At 34.7% G+C, this 20,352-nt stretch overlaps 3 protein-coding genes across 4 annotated transcripts; 2 read left to right on the top strand and 1 right to left on the bottom strand.

Moving 5' to 3' along the window:
• Positions 1-6,074: 6,074 nt before the first annotated feature.
• On the bottom strand, positions 6,075-9,338 carry LOC101215513 (phosphoglycerate kinase, cytosolic). Its single transcript, XM_004139789.3, has 7 exons — positions 9,030-9,338; positions 8,725-8,928; positions 8,107-8,184; positions 7,743-8,003; positions 7,305-7,622; positions 6,987-7,145; positions 6,075-6,558 (listed from the first exon to the last, which is right to left on the bottom strand). Exons 2-7 carry the CDS (start codon positions 8,917-8,919, stop codon positions 6,364-6,366), a joined length of 1,206 nt encoding a protein of 401 aa, XP_004139837.1. The 5' UTR covers positions 8,920-8,928; positions 9,030-9,338; the 3' UTR covers positions 6,075-6,363.
• A 1,671-nt stretch (positions 9,339-11,009) lies between these two features.
• On the top strand, positions 11,010-14,971 carry LOC101213430. Of its 2 annotated transcripts, none has more exons than XM_011660740.2 (8): positions 11,010-11,999; positions 12,459-12,518; positions 12,612-12,860; positions 13,001-13,077; positions 13,317-13,393; positions 13,686-13,818; positions 13,916-14,130; positions 14,260-14,971. In XM_011660740.2, exons 1-7 carry the CDS (start codon positions 11,537-11,539, stop codon positions 14,066-14,068), a joined length of 1,212 nt encoding a protein of 403 aa, XP_011659042.1. In that variant the 5' UTR covers positions 11,010-11,536; the 3' UTR covers positions 14,069-14,130; positions 14,260-14,971. The 2 variants fall into 2 exon arrangements, with proteins under 2 accessions (XP_011659042.1, XP_004139896.1); XM_004139848.3 differs by having other exon boundaries at positions 11,012-11,999; positions 14,253-14,971.
• A 316-nt stretch (positions 14,972-15,287) lies between these two features.
• Positions 15,288-15,833, top strand: LOC101213185 (dirigent protein 6). Its single transcript, XM_004139847.3, has one exon. The coding sequence runs from the start codon at positions 15,288-15,290 to the stop codon at positions 15,831-15,833; it is 546 nt and encodes a 181-aa protein (XP_004139895.1).
• Positions 15,834-20,352: the final 4,519 nt, after the last annotated feature.

Here is a 20,352-nt window from a genome sequence, read left to right as displayed (position 1 = left end):
TTCTCTCTCCCACACAACCCCCTGATTTACCTATTCTTCTCATAGAACGCAACCCAGCTACTACCCTCCCGATTTCCCTCTTCCTCTTCTCACAACCCACCTTCTGAACGTCGTTGCTACCCTCCCGATTTTCACTACTAGAAAAATGGACTTTCTTGACGTTTGTCATTTTAAATACTTGACGGTTTAAAAAAAAAACATCAAGAAATTGGTGATTTCAAAGATAAAACGTCAAAAAAATTATGAGGAGATAGAGGTGAGCCAATTTTCGACTTTCTTGATGTTTTTTAAACGTCAAGTGATATGTACTTTTTCTTTGACGTTTTAAAAACGTCAAGTAATATGATCTGAAAATGTCTTCAATACTAGGTATTGTGCCCTTATCTCTCATGAGCTACCAAAAATCAAAGTTGTGGAAGATTGATTGGCAAACATCGAAAACCCAATCAGAAAAAATCGAGTTTTCAACTATTGGGGAAGGTGAATCCATAAGATGTATATCAAGCTTTTCACATACATTCAGACTAATTAAATATCTTAATGTAATAGCATCTACTACAGAAGAATATGTATTGAGAAAATCCTTGTGCAACAAGTCGGACTTTATATCTAGTGACCTCATTAATTCATTTCTTTTACGTAAAATTACTCATTTAAATCCCACGTGTTTTACACCTTCATATGTATAACTACAGGTCCAAAAATTTCACATTTTGAAAGTGAGTTTAGTTCTACTTGGATCTTCTTTCCACTTGGGCCAATCCTTTCTATGATGACGTTCTTCAACAGATTTAGGTTTTAAATCCTCATTTTCATGAATGATATTATTGGCAAAATTATAAACAAAAATGTTGTCTATAACTACATAATTTTATTCTATCTTTTTTCTGTCATGGTATAATTTATTGATATCTCACTCTTATCTTTATTTATTTGAGTCTTTTCAACATTTTTATCATTAGTCATGTCGAGAACTTCTTTGTGAATGTTCTTAATTTCAATTGAGTCATTTCGATCATTGATTACTTTGTTTTTTAGGATTTTTATCTTTGAAACCTATTGATATATCACATTTGAATTGGGATCTCAATTATAGATAAAGCATTTGCAGCTGAAATATATGACTTGGTCACTTTCTTATAATATGTAAATGCATCTAGCATTTGGTTTGCTACATTTTGTAAATGAATTATGAAATAAACATGATGATCAATAATATCCTCTAGCTATGTCAAAAGTAATTAACTACAAGAATAGCTATCAAAATAGAATAAACAAATAACTCGAAGGGATTTGTTAACCTAGTTCAGTGAATACCACCTACATCTGAAGAGCTTTCTGCTCAGATAAAAAATATTATTAAGATTCAACAAAGTAAAAAGCTCGCCACAACTTAGAGGTAAACTCTTCTGACTAGGCTATTCTATTAAGCTATAAAGAAAACTTAAATAAAATAGGCTCCACCTGAATGTATGATTGAATCTAATGGAAGATAACTCTAGCTCCCTCTGAGTTTGTTGAATGCATATCAACTATCATAGTTCTTCACTATATTTTTTATCAACAGGTGCAGCATAAAACCACTTGCAGAATCTTCAGTAATACATTATAAACGAAGAAGGCAATTCGACTACCTAGCTCCACAAATAATAATGCTTCAAGAGAGAACTCTAGAGAACTTCTTTGAAGGTCAATTTTTCATCAATTCGCACACGAAACTAAGCTCGAAGCTTAGCTATTTAAAGATCTCAATAAAATATCCATAACTTTTTTCAAAAAATATAGATAGAAGATTCATATTATTAAGAAAAAGCTTTTATCTTTAAAATAATATCCTTATAAAAGTCACGTAATAATAAAAAGAATATTTATTATTTCTTTTTTACAAAAATATCTAACAAATTATCTTTTTAGCTTTCAATTCACATTGATTTGTACAATGATTTGAATGAGACAGTAATCTTCTTAGTTTCTCCACCTAATGTGAAAAGGTTGTCTCATTGAAATGACAATCAGCAAATCGTGCAATAAATATATCATTCGTTAGAGGTTCGAGATATCTAATAATTGATAGGGATTCAAATCTGACATATATTCCTAACATTCTTTGAGGTTCGATTTTAGTAGGTTGTAGTGGGGCAATTGAAACTATACTACACAACAATAAAATTTGCAAATGAGAAATATTTGGCTCTTGGCCATAAGCTAATTGTACAGGAGAATATTTATGATAAGATATCAGTCGCCTTATGCATATAAGTGACATTGAATGCAAAATAGCATGACCTCGTACATATATTGAAAATTTTGTTCTCAAAAGTAATTGTCACACCCTATCCCGGAGTACCTCCTCATTTTGTCCGAGATGTGGCGTGAAGCTGATCGACATCATTCTTCTTCAATATCTTTCAACCTTACTTAACCTATAACTCTTGTTTATCTCTTTTCAATTAAACTTAAACATAAAATGCAAAAAGAAAATGTATATACTTGAAAACAATGAATTAAAGTCTTTGGAGAACATTGATTTACCCAACCAATGGACAACCTATTCAATAGTTTTATATAGACAAAAATGAAATTCAAAGTCTCAACCAGACAACACTATTTTCAAAATTCAAATCATAACTCACTAATTTATTATAGATAACGTCAACTTAGTTTTCTATTAGTTTAATTACAAATTATCATGCATGCATGGAATGAGTGTACAAAAATCTAATCAACTTCTATTAGAGTAGCCGAATGCTTTAACATGCGCCGAAACCTGTGTAAGGAAATTTTCTTTTCAAACCTAGCTTTCAATTTTCTCTGTTTTTCTTTCTTGCTATACCTTGAACTCTTTGTATCTATGAGATGAAACTCTAGGCATGGAAGCCCTAATATCCCTCGATACAGTACTTGTGAGACAAAACTTTATGCGCCAGTAGCACCTTATCTCAGTGTAGCTATCATAAGATGGAAAAATCTAGGTGTCCATAAAGGCTCTCATCTCTTACCTAGTCTATATGATGAAACTCTAGGCATCTACTGAATACCCTCACACACAACCTCTATGCACAGGAAAAACTCTCCCGTAGGGTTGTTGTCAAATCAAGATATCTCGGTATAGACTTAAACATATTAATAAATCTTATGCTAAAACCTTAACTTAATTAAGTTAGCATGCTTATGAAAAACTTGCATTAAGCAAGTCCCAAATATAGCTTTGCTTTAAATAATCTCTTTGCTTAAATATTTGTAGAAACTTAGCATTCAAACACATTCTCTTAAATCTCATATTTTAAGAAACATTTTTGAATTAGAATACTTTAAAACTTTAACTCAACCATGTTTTCCCATAACTCTTTTCTAAACTTGAAACTCGTGCTTTGTAAATAATTCCATAAATCTAGCATATTCAAATGCTTAAACTCAAATCATGGTTTAAAACATAAATTCTTAAATCAAGCTTAGAAATTCATTTTAGTCACTCACAACTTTTGGCTAGATTCTTGGGTTATAGATTTGTCATATTTTCTCTTGCCCGGAAAATAATAAGAAAATATCCAGTTACTTTAGGTTCCAACTAAAGGAAATTTCTCCAACTTCCTTACCTTTTCATTTTTCTACTCAAGAGAACCATTTTCTTACTAACCTTGATATCTTTGAACTCTTGGATGGTCTTAGCTTGCTCAAGCCCGTTCCTACAAGTTTGCCTGGCTCAAAACGAGCTTATGTACAGATTTAAAGTTCAAATCAACATTCAAAACTAGCAAAAACTGTTCTAGAGCTTCTTAAAAAGAGAAGAGGAAGATTTAACTTTACTTGAATCTAAACCTCAAACTCTAGCTCTTCTTTCTTAGCTTAATCTTGTCAAACTCTACAACTTCTCGAGTACCTTTTTGATAGAAAACCCAAAACTGATCAAGCTTGATCGAACAACCTTCTTGTTTGGCTCCTAACACTTTCAAGAAATCTCAACTTATCTCTGCTTCTTCTCTCTACTTGGATTGTGAGAAATGAGAGAAATGAAAGTGTCTACATAAAATGGTCTTTACTTCTGAAAAATGCTAGCCTTCGTGAGATATAAATTTCTAGAGATCTGTCACGAGTTTTCTTTTAATGATCTCAATCAAGATCAGCCTGAGATCTTTCCTTTTCTTGACTAGACATGCTCGAGAAGCCTAGAATTTCTTTTTTCAGTCTCGATTGAACACGGCCCTAAGATGGTTTGAGATTTATCCTTCCAAAAACCTTTTGTTTTCCAAAGTTGTCACAACCCTGAGATGCACCGGGATTTGCTCTTTGTCTTTCTCTACCTTTTTTCTAAACCGAACAAGGCTCGAGATTTTCACTTATGTCCCGAGATGTTGTCCCAAGATCTTGGACAAACTCTTAGCTTAACTTTTTAACTTTTTAGCAAAGCAAATTGGATAGAAGATACGTGTATTACAGTAATGGTCTAGCAATCAATTGTAAACATTTGATAAATGATTCTGTCAACCCATATTGTGTATGAACATGAGCTACATGATGTTTAATACTTTATCTCAATTGACATGTAGTAATTATTAAATGTTTGGGATGCAATGTTTTTTATTGTATAATCGTGAAACTGTGCTCTTAATTTAATTTTATTATTTGAGCAAGTAATTTTACAAATGCAAAAACTCACATCTACCCATCTATTGGATAGTCCACCTGACCGATTAATGAGTCAACATGTCACCATGCATGAATCATTCAATATGAAGGGATTAAAGCCCTTAGATAGGGAAAAAAATTTATAGAACCTTTTCTCAATTAATGTGAGATTTTAGAAATACCAGTACATTGGTAATTATACATACATGAACATATTACTGTAAAATAAATAATGGTTAAACATAATTTTTTAAATTAAAAATAAATTACAAAGAAGGATATAATTTTTGTTTGTTGTCAACCTGTTTCTACAAAATACAAAAATTGGTGTCACCACCAGTTGAAACTTTTTCTGTTCTCTGAGCAGAAGAGGCTTTGACGTGTGGGAACAAATTGGATTTTGGAAGCCAATTGAGAGAGAATTTGTTTTCTTTTCTTTGAGAGAGATTACGTATAGAGATCTTTGGATTGCAGTGCTTCCTCTACATTTCCAACGAGAGGAAGAAGAGGAAGAAAGAGCTGAAGATACGTAGATACTTCATTCCTAAATAGAGAATTATTAATTTAATTTAATATTTAATTAATTAAATCATAGTTAAATAAATATCTCTTGCATACCCTATAGCTTTAATTTAATACATAGGTCAAGACAACGAAATTACATAGGTTAAGACAACGAAATTACATATAGTGAAACCACCACTTACATATCACCTACACGAATCTTTTGGATCAACACAACCTTTTGGATCAACACAACATTTTGGATCATTACATTTGTATTAAATACAAAGTAGGTTGTGTCCATCAACACAATCATTTGGATCAACACACAACCTTTTGGATCATTACATTTGTATTGTTTTAGATCAACACACAACCTTTTGGATCATTACATTTGTATTGTTTTGGATCAACACACAACCTTTTGGATCATTACATTTGTATTAAATACAAAGTAAGAATTAATTAAATACAAAATAGGTTGTGTCCACAGTGTTGCCAAGATAAAATACTCAGTCTTATAGTCTTATTTCTATAATATAGACCATTTAAATGGTATCTAGAAGACTGTTGTAGTCAAATAAATCAATTTTAGTCTAGAATTAAACCTAGGAAGCCTGCCCTTGGCCCCTTCACATTAACATCAATTCTTTCGATTTCTTTTTCTTCCCACAATTATTTAAAGCAAAAAAGAAAAAAAAAACAAATGAAGAGTTGACAGAAAAGCTTGACCCTTTTGCAGTGATGAGGCCACAGATCAAAAGTTAAAAGTCGAAAGAATCTGTCATTGGCTTCATTCACGTTGGTCTCCGTTTGGGCGAATGATGGTATTTTAATCTTTTTCACCGAGTAAATGGCAGCTTTCTCGCTACAAAAATCCTGTCTAGTACGATATTGCATACTGAAAACCAAACCTCTTTATATGACATCAACCACAACCCTCGTGAGCTAAAAAGGCGATTGATTAATGGTTGAACAGCCTGAATGCATCAGGCATTAACATTACTTAACATTTCAAATAGATGGGAAAAAGATGATCCAATCCAATAACGTGGACCATATACGTTCATAGGAGAATTTGAGACTTATTCAAATGATAATCTATCCTATAACTACAACCTCTTCTCAAAGAAAAAAAGACAAACTCGAGAAATCCTCAAAAGGGTTGAACAACAACCACCTTAACGATATAACACATGGAAAATGGCGAGAGGTTTGAGTTCCCCCTCAAGCTCAAGCATCGTCAAGAGCAAGGACACCGGGAAGCGTTTTTCCTTCAAGAAGCTCTAAGCTGGCACCACCACCAGTGGAGATGTGGCTCATCTTATCCGCAAGTCCAACCTTCTCAACAGCCGCAACAGAGTCGCCTCCTCCGATTATGGTGGTAACTCCCTTTCCACTCAGCTCTGCCAACTTCTTCGCAATAGCCTGAAAAACAAAGTGCATAAACCAAACAACACCATACTGAGTAACGTTCAAGTTTATTTTCTTTCCATAGATTTCAGTTTCCCTCGAAGTGTAGAAATTGAATTGGACAGCCAAATCACAAAAACTTATGTGGGGATAAATTTCTTCCGTTAGGAGGGTCCAATTTTAATACTAATCTAATCATAGTTTATATTAACAACACTACCATTGAAATCCATTGTATAGCATAAGTTCAAGGCTCAATTTTCTATATGGCGGTTTTTTTGCAAGTTGTCCTACATTTTAATAGTTTGGAAACGTGTATGCTAAAGGTAAAAGTTGGTAACATAATTTCTAGAAGTTTATGAAACAAATGCAGAGTTGGTATTTTTCTATAATTTAGCATGTATAAAACTGAACATAAAAATGGTCACCCCCTTATTGCATACCTCTGTTCCAGCCGCAAACTTTTCAAACTCGAACACTCCCATAGGTCCATTCCAAATAATGGTTTGGGTAGAATCCAAAGCTTCACCAAAACTCTTGATAGAATCAGGCCCAATATCCAAACCCATCCAGCCATCTGGAATACTTGATGCTGCCACAACCTGAAAGAGGATGGAAAAACTACTTGCAATGAGAGAATGTCGAAGTTGAAAATGGTACCATCTTCGATTGAAAAAAGTTTTTGTTCAGTTTGTTTATGTTTTATGTTTATTTTTATTTTTTGTACAGCTTTTTTGATTGAAAAAAAGTTAACTACAAACCTTGCTGTCAGCATCAGCAGCAAATTTATCTGCTACCACTACGTCGGTTGGAAGCAAAAGAGAAACTCCCTTGGCTTTTGCCTTCTCAATGAGCGAGGTAGCAAGGTCAAGCTTGTCTTCTTCCACAAGTGATTTACCCACTGCAAGTCCTTGGGCCTTGTAGAAGGTAAAGATCATTCCTCCACCAAGAACAAGAAGATTAACCTTTTCCAACAAGGATTCAATCACTCCAATCTTTGAAGACACCTTTGAACCACCAACAATTGCAGCAAATGGTCTCTTAGGATTAGACACAGCTCCGACCAAGTAGTCAAGTTCCTAAACCAAAAGCACACCATTAGTTGCCCCATCAAGCATTTTCACAATAACAACCAAAAGTGATCGAGTGTTGATTTCTATTTCCATTCTCAACAAGAAAGATGATAAAATACAACAAACCTTCTGCATAAGGAAACCAGCAACAGAAGGTTTCAAGTACTTAGCCACACCCTCAGTGGAAGCGTGGGCTCTGTGAGCAGTTCCAAAGGCATCGTTAACATAGAGATCTGCAAGAGAAGCCAACTTCTTGGCAAACTCGGGGTCATTCTTCTCTTCCTCCTTGTAAAACCTCACGTTTTCAAGCAGCAATACACCTCCCTCGGGCAATTCAGCGACCATCTTCTCAACTTCCTCGCCAATACAATCATTAGCCATTACAACCTATTATCGGAGGGGTAAAGAAAATTTCAGTAATCGGAAGTGTTATCAATAAATACAAACATAGGTTCCAAAAAAAGCAGTATATAAAACGAAGATGTCACACCTGAAGCCCAAGAAGCTCAGAAAGCCTGGGAACAAGAGGCTTCAAGCTGTATTTTGGTGTTACACCCTTTGGACGTCCCTGAAGAACCAGGATAATCGATAAAAATGAGCAAAAGGAATAAACAAAATGAAAATTACGGCGAATTTGGAAGGGGAACGAGCATTGACGCAGAGTGAAGGAATGGAACAGAATAAGTGAACTAAGTTGTTGTCAGTATAAAAGATCGTGATATTTGATCAAGCACAATAGAATAATACATAGCGACACTAAGTTTTGCTATCGATTATTGATTCTAACACCCATGATCGATTAGATTCCTACACTTGACACTGTGAACATTAGATCCACAAAACTGAATCATGCATACCACAAATGACGGAAGAAACTGTACAATAATCTAAATTCATTAAACAAGGTGTGAAAAAAAAATGGGGGAAATGATGAAGATCGTTCCTGAAAACCAAAGATCGAAACTTATAATCCTCGGACAGGTTATAAAATGCAACAATTGATGGAATCCATAAACTAAAACTCCGGAGAAAACATGCGAGATAGATAGATCTCGTGAGAATGAGAAATAGGGGAAGAAAATGAGAAGAAAGAGAAGAAGAATCGGACCAAATGGCTGGAGAGGATGACCCTAGCGCCATGGCTGAGCAAATATTGAATGGTAGGGACAGCGGCACGGATTCTGGTGTCATCGGTGATGTTAAAATTGTCATCCAAGGGAACGTTGAGATCGACTCTAACGAACACCCTCTTTCCCTTCAAATCAGCCTCCTTGAGAGTACCGACGCTCTTTTTGGTAGCCATAAGAATAGCCTGAGAAAAATCAGAAAGAAAACAAGGAATGGATCAAAAAGGAACCCAGATAAGAAAAGGATTGAGAAAGGGAAAAGAGGGATGAGATTGGTGAAACTTACGAGGAAGATGAAAATGTGAAAATAGAAAAGCGGTGGAGTGAGGTGAAGCAAATGAAATATACAAATGAAATGAGGAAGGGAAGGTGAAGGCAAATTTATAGAAGGAAAATGGAAAATGAGGGAAGCGGGACACGTGGTGAATAGCGGTGATCAGCGGCGGGGTGAGCGGGTTGGGATTTAGACCTATTTGTTGGAGTTAAAAATAAAAAAAAAAACTCAAAAGAGCAACCGAAGCAAAAACGGTGGGAGTGCGATGGTGGTTTCTCTCTCTGTGGTCTCACTAAAATCCCATCTTCTTAAAACGTTTTGTTTTTCGTTTGCTTTCTTTCCAAATTTTTCTTTTACTGTTTCCAAATATATCCAAAGAACTATAATTTTATTTTAAATAATATTTTTAACCAATGAGTCCATGAATAGGGTTCAACTATCAGAAATTGAAAACATACATGGTTTAATTGTGAATTAGTGTTATATGGAATGGTGACTTGCGTGCTTGCTTGTCAATATGAGTTGGATTGAAAAGGTACTAAGCTTTTTCAAAATGATTAATAACGTGAAATATTATTTTTACAATTTTATATTTTTATCTATGAATACTTAAAAATATTAACTATTTTAAGTGGTTTGATATGACATTATCAAGTAAAAAAGTTTGATAATGAGTTAAAAAGTGAGTTTAGTTGAATGATAATTAAATGAACGTACGATTGTTGTACTTAACAAATTTCCAAAATAAACTATCAAATTATAGATTTTGATAACAAAAGATAACTCATACATCAAGTTAAATTTCAAGTAGGTACTCAACAATTTTCTTTCTCATTGTCATCATGAAATACTTATTTTACCGATAATATCAATTAACCTATATCCAATTAAAGACTAAAGATATTGTAACTACCGATCTGACATGTGTTTTGATGTAATAGAATGCACTTAACTTTTTTTTTTTAATGTGTTGAATTATGCTCACTCAAATAAATACAATAAAAATGTTTGACACTATCTATTTAATACATTATAATGATGTATACAAGTCCAAATTATTTTTGTAGTCCAAATGATGAAAGCATCAAAGAGACGGGTTCATGGAATGGACCGTGATCGCTTACCTCATCTCTCCACAACTCTCCACGAGCAGAGAAAAGATGGGTTTAGAATAATCCCAATAAGATTCTGTCTACACAGTGAAGTATATGGTTGAAGAGGGAAGGCAGAAACCAAAGTTAAGTCAAATGAAAAGTTGTGGCCTTTGTTGATGCTCTTTTTCTTCTATAAAGAAAATGTAGCACATTCATTTATGCTCCAAAGCCAAGCCCCACCACCACCACCACCACAAAAGTAGCCATCTTTTACACCACACATCACCTCTACCTCTAATGGACTCTTTGGACAGCCTAAAGAAATTTTTATTTATTTTTTCTATCAAATGGACACATATAATGTTTTGGAGTAGAATATATAGAAATTTGTATCAAAATCATTGGTAAAATCTAAAGATTTGGTTGATAGAAACTTTGAAACTATATCTATAGAGAATTTGAAGACTAGTCTTTTTAAGAAAAATATGAAAATGTCAAACTAATAAATTAACGTGTCGTGATGATAAAATAAACAAAACTGATACACTCGAAGAGAAAACAATTATCACCGACTGAGGCAAAGCCACACATGTATTAATAAGGTTATGCTATCACCAACAACATACTTTATATTCATTTATATGTTTCAATAATCACTCACCTCATCTAAAATTATCGATCATAGGTAAAGGTTCACATGTCGTTTCTAACATAGTTCACCATTATTTCAATTAAAAATGTTGATACAATGTTAGTTATATGTAACGAGGGACTAAACCTATACTAAGTTCATCCACCAGGAAGATGTTCTTTATTGGAAAAACTTTAGATTAGGCTTACATATATCTTTAGGAAGTAGTTGTCTTTTAGAGATGAAAGTGTCATGAGCTATTTCTGGATAGATCGGCCGTCCATACTCATGTTGGGTCGGTATTGTTAGGGCTCTCAAGAGGGGCGTTGCCCCCAAGCAGTAACTCATTAAAGCTGAGGTCGAGACTGGTGTCCTCTACTGATTGAGACATATTTGACATGCTCTCATTATTACCTCATAACATGGAACAAAAGGAGATATATGCAGTCAGTTCAGAAATCAGAGTTATCATTTATCAACAAAATGAACAGAAGCAGCAATTATCCATTTTGAACAACTGCTGTGCACTGTGCACATTACTATACGATTGGGTTCAAAGTCAAATTAATCCAGATCATATTGCAAGCTTTGTAATATGATGAACATTTCGGTTTGGCTGCTCAAAATCCCAGATTTTCATTTCCATGCCTTTGCTTTCACCATGTTTTCTGTTATCTGATTGAGCCCTTTCCGTAAAAGGTTTTATTTATTTACTTACTTTGTAGTTGGGTGTGGATCCACGTAAAGTTTCCGATTCCAAAATTTTCTTTGCAATTCTGGACGTATTCCTTCTCATGGCTATCCTTAGTCCTCCCAAACTCCTAATTTCATCTTCTCTTCCCCAATCCCAACTTTTTCATTACCCAATTCCGTTCCATTTTCAGCAAAAAAACCCTAATGGAATCAATAAATATTTCCATTTAGAACGTCATCACCATCAGCGTCTCCTCCCTCTGTCTAGAGCTCTTCGCGAATGGCAAGATTATGAGGAGGCAGTGAAGCGCAAGGATCTCGCTGAAGCTCTTAGGTTTCTCGAATCCTTCGACAGAGACAGCGCAATCGAACCCATTAAGGATTCGGCACCTGCTGGTTCAGCACCATCTGCTATTAGGAATCTGCGGTTGTCTGGGTGGGAGAGGGACTGGGAGGTATTAGACACTTGTTTGAATGCCGATGATATGAAGCTTGTCGCCAATGCTTATAGGTTTCTCAAGGATAGAGGATTTTTGCCCAATTTTGGAAAATGCAGGAACATTGGTACACCCCTTTCATTGTCTCCACCATGGAATTTATTTAATTAGTTTTGAAGGTTTTTTGCCTTGTTCTCTGTTGATATCCAATTGGGAAATTTTAGTTTTCCTCTCATCTGTCAACTTTGAATTTTGTGAAGATGGTCCTGGGTGAAGAATGCAAGCAGCGTGAAACCACTTACCCGTTCGGCATTCATCAGTCTTTTTATCTCATATGTACATGTTGTATTGAATGGGGCTTTACTTTATTGTTGATTTTCAGTGCTCATTTTACCTGATGATTTGTTTATGTTGAATTTCTTTGAGGGGATAAATTTTTGTGTAGTTATGGCCTAATATAACTTATCGACGTTTAAAAACTATAAAAAACGAGGGCTGTCAAATTTATTATTGTTCAACTTTATCCACCAGTTTTGTGCTACTTATTTGAGCATGGTTCATACTGATGAACTAAGCGTACCTGCAGTTTTGGAGGGTCGAAGAGATGTCACGCCATCTGTGTTGGAGTTGACTACTGGATTAGAAGGTGATTGGATAAATCTCGGCTTTCAGATGGATTTATTATTCATATTCCAGTTATCGCTCACTTCTCTTTTCCTGGCCTCCTGTGTTATTCCAGTGTCCAAGTTGTCACCAAAGAAGTGGGGCCTTTCAGGCAGCTCTCGTTATGCTTTGATTGCTTTTCTTGGTGGAACGTCATTTCTGCTTTCGCAGGACATAGATATTAGGCCAAATCTTTTGGCTCTGTTGGGGCTAGCATTTTTGGATTCTATCCTCCTTGGTGGTACTTGTCTAGCGCAAATCTCAAGCTATTGGCCACCATATAGGCGTCGAATCCTTGTACACGAAGCTGGACATCTACTGACTGGTATGCTCTATCAGTATTGAATCATGTAGTGTGGTAATATCTACTAATTGTTCACATGCTATTTACTTGGAATGGTACTTTATTCAATTATGTGAGGTCGGCTGCTGAGTGTTGATAAAAGTTCATCTACCCTATTGCAGCTTACCTCATGGGCTGCCCAATCCGTGGAGTGATTTTGGATCCAATTGTTGCTATGCAAATGGGGATACAAGGACAGGTAAACAATCCCTTTCATGTCTATTTCAAACTTAGGTCTTGAAATGATGGTAACTGAAAATGATTTGAATGAGTTACTCATGTAGGTACTCAATAAGATAAACTCACAATACATCATATGAAGTTGTCGCTGTGATAAAAATGATAAGCAATGGGATAGAGAGTAGTAGTGGACTGGGATAGTTAAATGTGAAATATTTGATTATGTGTTGATGAGTCTTTTTATTCTGAATTTAATAGGCAGGTACCCAGTTTTGGGATGAAAAAATGGCAAGCAACCTTGCTGAAGGGCGTTTGGATGGTACTTCCTTTGACAGGTGATTACGATGAATGGTCACCTCTTTTGAAAAGGATTTAATCTATTTTTCTATTATTTTTACTATTGTAGGTTCAAAAAAGAGCCTAAGTAGCAATATATATGTTGCATTCAGCTTCCTGAGCCTTTTAAGGCTTCAAAAGGTTGTGATCTACAAAATAATGAAAGATATAGGACAGTTCTTTGCAATGTTTTCTGATTAAGAGTGATCATATGAATGGACTAAATTTTATGCTTGAAACTCTCTATATAATAACTAACTTGGCGATCCCCTGGGTCATGACTGTGGTCAGGTACTGCATGGTCCTTTTTGCTGGCATTGCTGCTGAAGCTCTTGTTTATGGTGAAGCAGAGGGTGGAGAGAATGATGAAAATTTGTTTAGAAGTATTTGCGTTCTTTTGCAACCCCCATTGTCTGTTGCGCAGGTTCTCATTCTAATGTGCTTGAGTTGATACATTCCTTCCAAGGTGCACAGATATGTTGACCACCTTTCTGACTTCTACTGGTGTTTTCACTTTATAGATGTCAAATCAAGCAAGATGGGCTGTTCTACAATCTTACAACCTGCTGAAGTGGCACAAACATGCACACCAGGTAGCTGTCAAAGCTATGGAAAGTGGAAGCAGTCTCAGTGTTGTAATTAGAAAAATTGAGGATGCATTGTCGACAAATTGATGAAGAACGGAAATACGGTCCTACATATTTGTTTCATTCCTCTTTTTTTTACCTCCTGGCAGGTAACGTCTCTGTGAGATAGCTTTATTTAGTTTTCTTTTTATCCTTCTTCTTTGGTTTTAGCTGATTACAGAGTATGGTAAAAAAAATAGAAGTTGATTCAACCTGATCTGAACTTTATCAGGATGCAGGAGATAGCAATCTTATACATTTACGAATGGTGTGTATAATAATTCGAGGGGGCCAGTCTTTCTGTTGGTCACTTTGGCTTCCTGCTGTTTGCATGCATAGTGCTTTCGAGGATAAATGTGTTTGGTGCCCCTGTTTTGAATCTTTGGAAAAAGGTGACGCTGGAAGGCTGGATGTACAGCATTAAAGAGTTGAAGAATTAAACTTGGCTCAGCTGAATCTTTTGTTTTTAGATGGCTGGCACCTGTACCTTCACTTCTCAAGCAGTTTGAAGTGGATCCAATTGCCTAGACGTTCCTGCCTGCTCTCTCTCTCTCACACGAGTCTTGCACACACACAATTCTTGAGACTGATCTTTCTTGTCAGTTTTCTACTCCATGTCCTGAACTTAGTTGATAATTTTGACTAGAACACAGATTTTTTACCATTTACGTGCCTCTGATTTGCCTTGGCTGTTAGTTGCAATTTGCACTTTTTGCTGTGCAGATCAGTAGCCTCGTTTGTTTCAGATTGGACAGTTCCTTTCTTGTGAATGAAAGGCCATCTACTCGAATTATTTGTAGGGATGACCATCTTTCTTTTTTCCTTTTTTTTTTTTTCCTTTTTAATTTTTTATGTATGGAGATGGCCATCCTAAAGCAGCATACTTCATCCATTTTCTTTCAGGCATTGTCAAAATGCTACTATAAATGCACTTTCATGGTTTTCTGTGCAGGAGGGACACATCTAAGTTATAACCTCATTTTGTAGCATAACCAGGATTGACTGAAAGTCAATGGATTTAGTAGTGGATTTGTTATGTAGGGAGCACCGAATCCTTTTAGATGATTGACCTTTACAAGAGGCAATTTCTTGAAATAGTCACCGTCAAGGACTCAATGTATTGGGGGCGATGGATTAGGTATTAAAGCTTAAGATTGAATTAGTTGACCTAAACTTTAAACAGGGTGGACAAGCTATATGTATCAATTGGATACTTCATTATCAATACATAAATGTACTTTTTCTTAAGAAGGTCTTTCAATGCGTGATGAAGAATAGGATTATATTCTGCGCTGCAATCTGCTTGGCCTTACTAGCTGTTATTCTCCTGGCAGTGCTCTCGCCAGTATCTCACAAAAAGCAGGCCAAGCACGACAGAAAGCCACCCTGGACAGATCTATCCCTCTACATCCAACGACCACATTCTAAAGCAAATGCCAGACCTAACAATATGCAGCCTGTAACCATACCAGATTCTGGAGTTTTTGTCTTCCGAAGAATGCTCACTAAGGGGCCTGAGAACACATCCCAAATTGTTGGAAACGCTCAAGGTTTCATCATCCCTAGCGAACAATTTGCTCGTTCGTCGTTCAATATCATCTATTTGAGTTTCAACACACCTGAATATTCGGGGAGCTTGGGTGTCCATGCCAAACATATTGGGCATGAGAATAGAGAAGAAATGACGGTGGTTGGGGGGACAGGCTCTTTTGCTTTTGCACAAGGGGTGGCTATTTTTCTTCAGACAGAGAGGCAGACATTTAATAGCGATACATCTTATCATCTAAAGCTTCAACTTCAATTCCCCAAGTGATAATGATATTTCAAAGTAGTCCCACATGCTGCTTCTTTGTTTGATGATTTGTAATAAAGCACAATTTTGTGTACCACTGAGGAAGCATCCTCCGCATTCCAGTTGTAAAAACTGAGTGAGATATACATTGTTGTTCAAATAATGACTAATGAATCTTGAGATGCAATTGATCTTTTTAGCTTCTTGTTGCAATCTGCTTTCAGTTCTGCCATGAAGTTACTGATTTTCCAATTCATTTCTTTTTAGTTGGAATGTTGATTTGGCAACATATTCTCTTAGTCCCTTGTTCTTTTAGTTTACTTTTGTTTGGACCATATCATGAAAATTATTTCTATAGATTAATCCATCATAACGAACAACATTAAAACCAATTCTTATAGTACATGGAATTTTTAACTGTGCAGTAGATGACAATTATTGATGATTTATATATGCTCATCCTGGCAATCAAAAAAAATATATTGAACTATGAATCATACACATTATCTCGTGAGCAATCTTGAACATTATGTTCTTGGCACTTATAAAGAACTTGATTCATTTGAAGTCTAAGTTATAAATCTATTATTGTTGCTATCAAAGTTCACCTACATTACTAGAAAGTAACACTTTTATTCGAAGCATGCAAAATTAAATCGGTTTATTATTTACCATGAATTGAGTGAAGTTAGAACCTTCACAGAAGCATTGCTCTTTTTCATGATAAATTATTCAATAAAGCTGCTATAACTACAATGTAGTTGCCTCCTAAAAGTCCACGATTGAAAAATCTAGTGTGAGTTTCTCTCTTACATCAAATAAACCATTTGCAAAGGAAAATTTGATAAAGTAAACTAAATAGTAAAAAAAATTGACATTTCTAAAAACTTTGTTACAACTAACATTTTCGCTATGTGAATTTACATTTAATTTTTATCCTTATCTAAGGTTTCTTTTTCTCTCCAAGTAACTTCTTCAATGCACTAAAATTTTACAAATTATCAAAGTTATTAAGACATTTGTTATCATCCTAATGTCACATGATCGTTTAGATATAATACTTAGCATCGGCTAATATTTACTATGTGATGGCATAGTCTCAAATGCGCGATCACTTAGTATTCATTAAACGATCACTTAGTAGTAAGTGTTCGATCGTTTAGACTCAAGTACACGATCGCATGGTAGATAATTCACCGATCGTTTAGTTCTATCATTTATTAATTAAAACATGCCGAATGGCTAAATAACATGTGAATATCCTTTTTACCCATATGATATAAAATATGGATGAATCCAATCATCTCTTACCTCATTTACTTACTTTTCTTCTCATTTCTTTTCTCTCTTCACTTACGCTTCTCTCAACGCTCATCTCACTTTTGCACTTTTCGTATTCCCTTTGAATTTTGAAGGTATTTACATCGACTTAGACTTTCATGTACTTTAAATGTTCATCTGAAAGAAATGTCCTCATACTAAACGATATCTTAACTCACAATAAACTATCTCTTAACCCAAAATAAACGATCTCTCAATTTCTACTAAACAATCATCACTTACTCAACGATCACTTACCAATAATTGATAGAACGTTTAGTCTATGTAAAAATTTCGTTTAGATTTGCTGAAAGATTGTTTAGTTAATTTAACTGATCATTTAGTCGTTTGGCATTTCTACATGATCGTTTGACATTTCTACACGATTGTTTAGAGTTTAGGCTTTAGGCTTTAGTAAATAGTTGACGTTTGTATTTTATTTTTCTCCAATCAATCTATTATGATGATTGTATCTGAGGACATATATTTTGTAGCAACCGTTTCTTGCCAAGTACACAAGATTCGTACAATGGTTAAGGATAAACTAACCAACGAACAAATGAAAATGAAATGATATTTGGACCATTGCTAAATTTGGTTAAGAATTTTGAAAATTTTCGTTTTAGAATAGAATAGGCGTTTTGAAATAAGATTTCGTGTTAAGAAGTAAAATTTGGCTAAGTATTAAGAAGTTGGCGTTTGAATAAATCCGCGAAAATGATAAAGAGATAAAACTTTTATGGTTAAGTATAAGTTTTGTGATTAAGAAAGTAGTTTACAAGGAAGTTGTGAGAAAAAAGAGTTACTGCGTTAAGACCTTCGAAAGCTATGTTGGGTGATTGAAGTTATTCGCGGAACAAAGTTAGGCGAGAAGAAAAGTTTGGCGAGGAAAATGTCAAATTTGATTTGACAGGGTTAACGTGTAGGGTCGTAATAAATTTACACATGTAGAGTTTTAAGCAAGAGCTGGTGAACTGAGAAGAGTTTAAATATTACTAAGTTAATTTAGTTTAAGGGTTCTATAAATAGAGGATTTTTGGTCAATAAATGAGCAAAAAAAGTTTATAAAAAAAACAAGAGCTAAAATGAGGTAGTTTTGCTTTGGCAAGAAGAAGAAAAACAAAGTGTTAGGTGTTGCTTCCACAAGAAGGCTATATGAAAAGAGAAGAAAAGGGAGGATCATTGATAGAATGTGATGAGTGTTTTCTCTCAAATGAATTTATGTTAAAGTTTGATTTGATGATTATGATTTCAATATTACAAAATGGCTTTCAAACCATTAGTTGTTTTTTTAGATGATGCTAACTTTTATGTGCATATAAATTGTTAAGGCCACCATGGGGTGTACAAGGCTATATGACGACAAGAAACTGACTTATGCGTTGAAAGAAGAGTATAAAGCTAGCGGCCAGAGCAACAAGGACAAATTTATTCTCGAATGTTGTTGAAACAATAGTTTAAATGCGAGGTAATTAGACCAAGCATAGAGAACAATTCGAGATCCTTAGTGAAATGAATAATTGACTAATGAGTGTTTATGTCAAATGAATGTTGATGTGATTCACGAGTTGATCTAATTCTATTGTAAAAACGATTACATACATTTTGATATGTTTTGCGAAATGAAGTATTTACCGATATATTGAATTGTGTTGGAATTTATGATTTGACGAAAAGGAATTATCGAACGGATTGCGAAAAAGATTTCATAAAACCTCACTAAGTTTTTTAAACTTACATTTTAAAAATTTCATATTCCAGGAACAGACGTTTAGGCCAAGTAGAGAAGAAAGTTGAAGGCCTTGCGGCGAGTTGAAAAAGTCACAAGGCGTTTAAGAGTTGTTAATTATGTTTGGTCAAGTTGTTGTAATTGTATATTCTTACATAACGTCTTTGTTAATAAAATTTATGTTTTTGTTAAGTTATTTATCACATTTGGTGTTTAAGGTTGACTGCCATTGCGCCATTGCGTTTTGAGTTTCGTTTGATAATATAAAAGGAGTTGAAAATAAGCTTGGCGATAAGATAATTGCAAAGTTTAAGCTAAATCATGTCCTATTCGCACTAATTCCTGCGTTTTGGTTGTCTTATAAATTAGGGTGTGATATAGGTACAACGACATTCTAGATGTTTCCATGTCTTCTAAACAAAATTGAGATCTTCATCGTCATTTACATGTGTTGGAGGGGCTAGAACATTCAATTTGTAACAACACTTGGTATGTATATCAATCATATATGAACCAATGTTCAACCTTTGGTGCATATGACTCAGAAATTCGAAAATAGGTAATATCACGCCTAATCTTCAATCATTTTGTCTAACCACCTACATATTTGGATCATGACCATTGATATTACACGATCTTTCAACCTTACATTGAACGATCGAGAGTAATTCAGGCTAAAGTAAAAAGACTAAACGGTTGTTTAGTTATTCATACACCATTTTTTAACATTATATAAGTGATCATTTGAACTTTGTTATACAATCGTATACGAATATCCAAAGCGATCGTTTAGGCTTCGTTACACGATATCATTTGAACTTTGTTATACAATCGGGATGAATATCCAAATGATGGGTTAGTATTTGTTACGTGTTCATATATGAAGAACTAAACAATCGTTTAGGCTTCATTACACGATCTTATATAGATAATTACTCGATCGTTTGAGTTTTAATAACTATCATGTATGATTGCATAAACGATCATGTAAACAAAAATGAAACTAAAAGATAAAAAACAACCGCCCGAACTTAAAGTCGGATCGTTTTGTTTCTGAAGATGGATTTGAGCAAATATTACGAAAACGGTAGAGAAATGGAATGACCAACTTCAAATATTTTGAGAGAGTTTGATTGGAGAAATTTTTTTGGGTGGAGAGTACAGAATGAGAGTTAACGTTTGAGGAGTCTTTTCTTGTCTATTGAATAGATAAGTGTAAGAATGCAAGTTCACATAGCCAAAAAGGTGTTGTAATAAAGTTTTTAGAAACGAGGCAAATTTTGTACTATTTAGGTTATTTTATGAAATTTTGATTTGCAAAAGGACTATTAGTGGAATTTAACCTTCTTTGGCTCAAGGATTCGAAGCTCACGGCGATGGCTCATTCTGAAAGCAAGTGTGGATATGGTGGGCTTTATATTGAAGTAGTTGGGTGTGGCAACGTGCATTAGTTGATGAGAACAAAAGCATTTCAAAGGAGAAAAGGGAAAT

This window comes from Cucumis sativus, chromosome 7, assembly GCF_000004075.3.
Source record: "Cucumis sativus cultivar 9930 chromosome 7, Cucumber_9930_V3, whole genome shotgun sequence".
Classification (NCBI taxonomy): Eukaryota; Viridiplantae; Streptophyta; class Magnoliopsida; order Cucurbitales; family Cucurbitaceae; genus Cucumis; species Cucumis sativus.
This window is presented reverse-complemented; position numbering and strand designations above follow the sequence as displayed.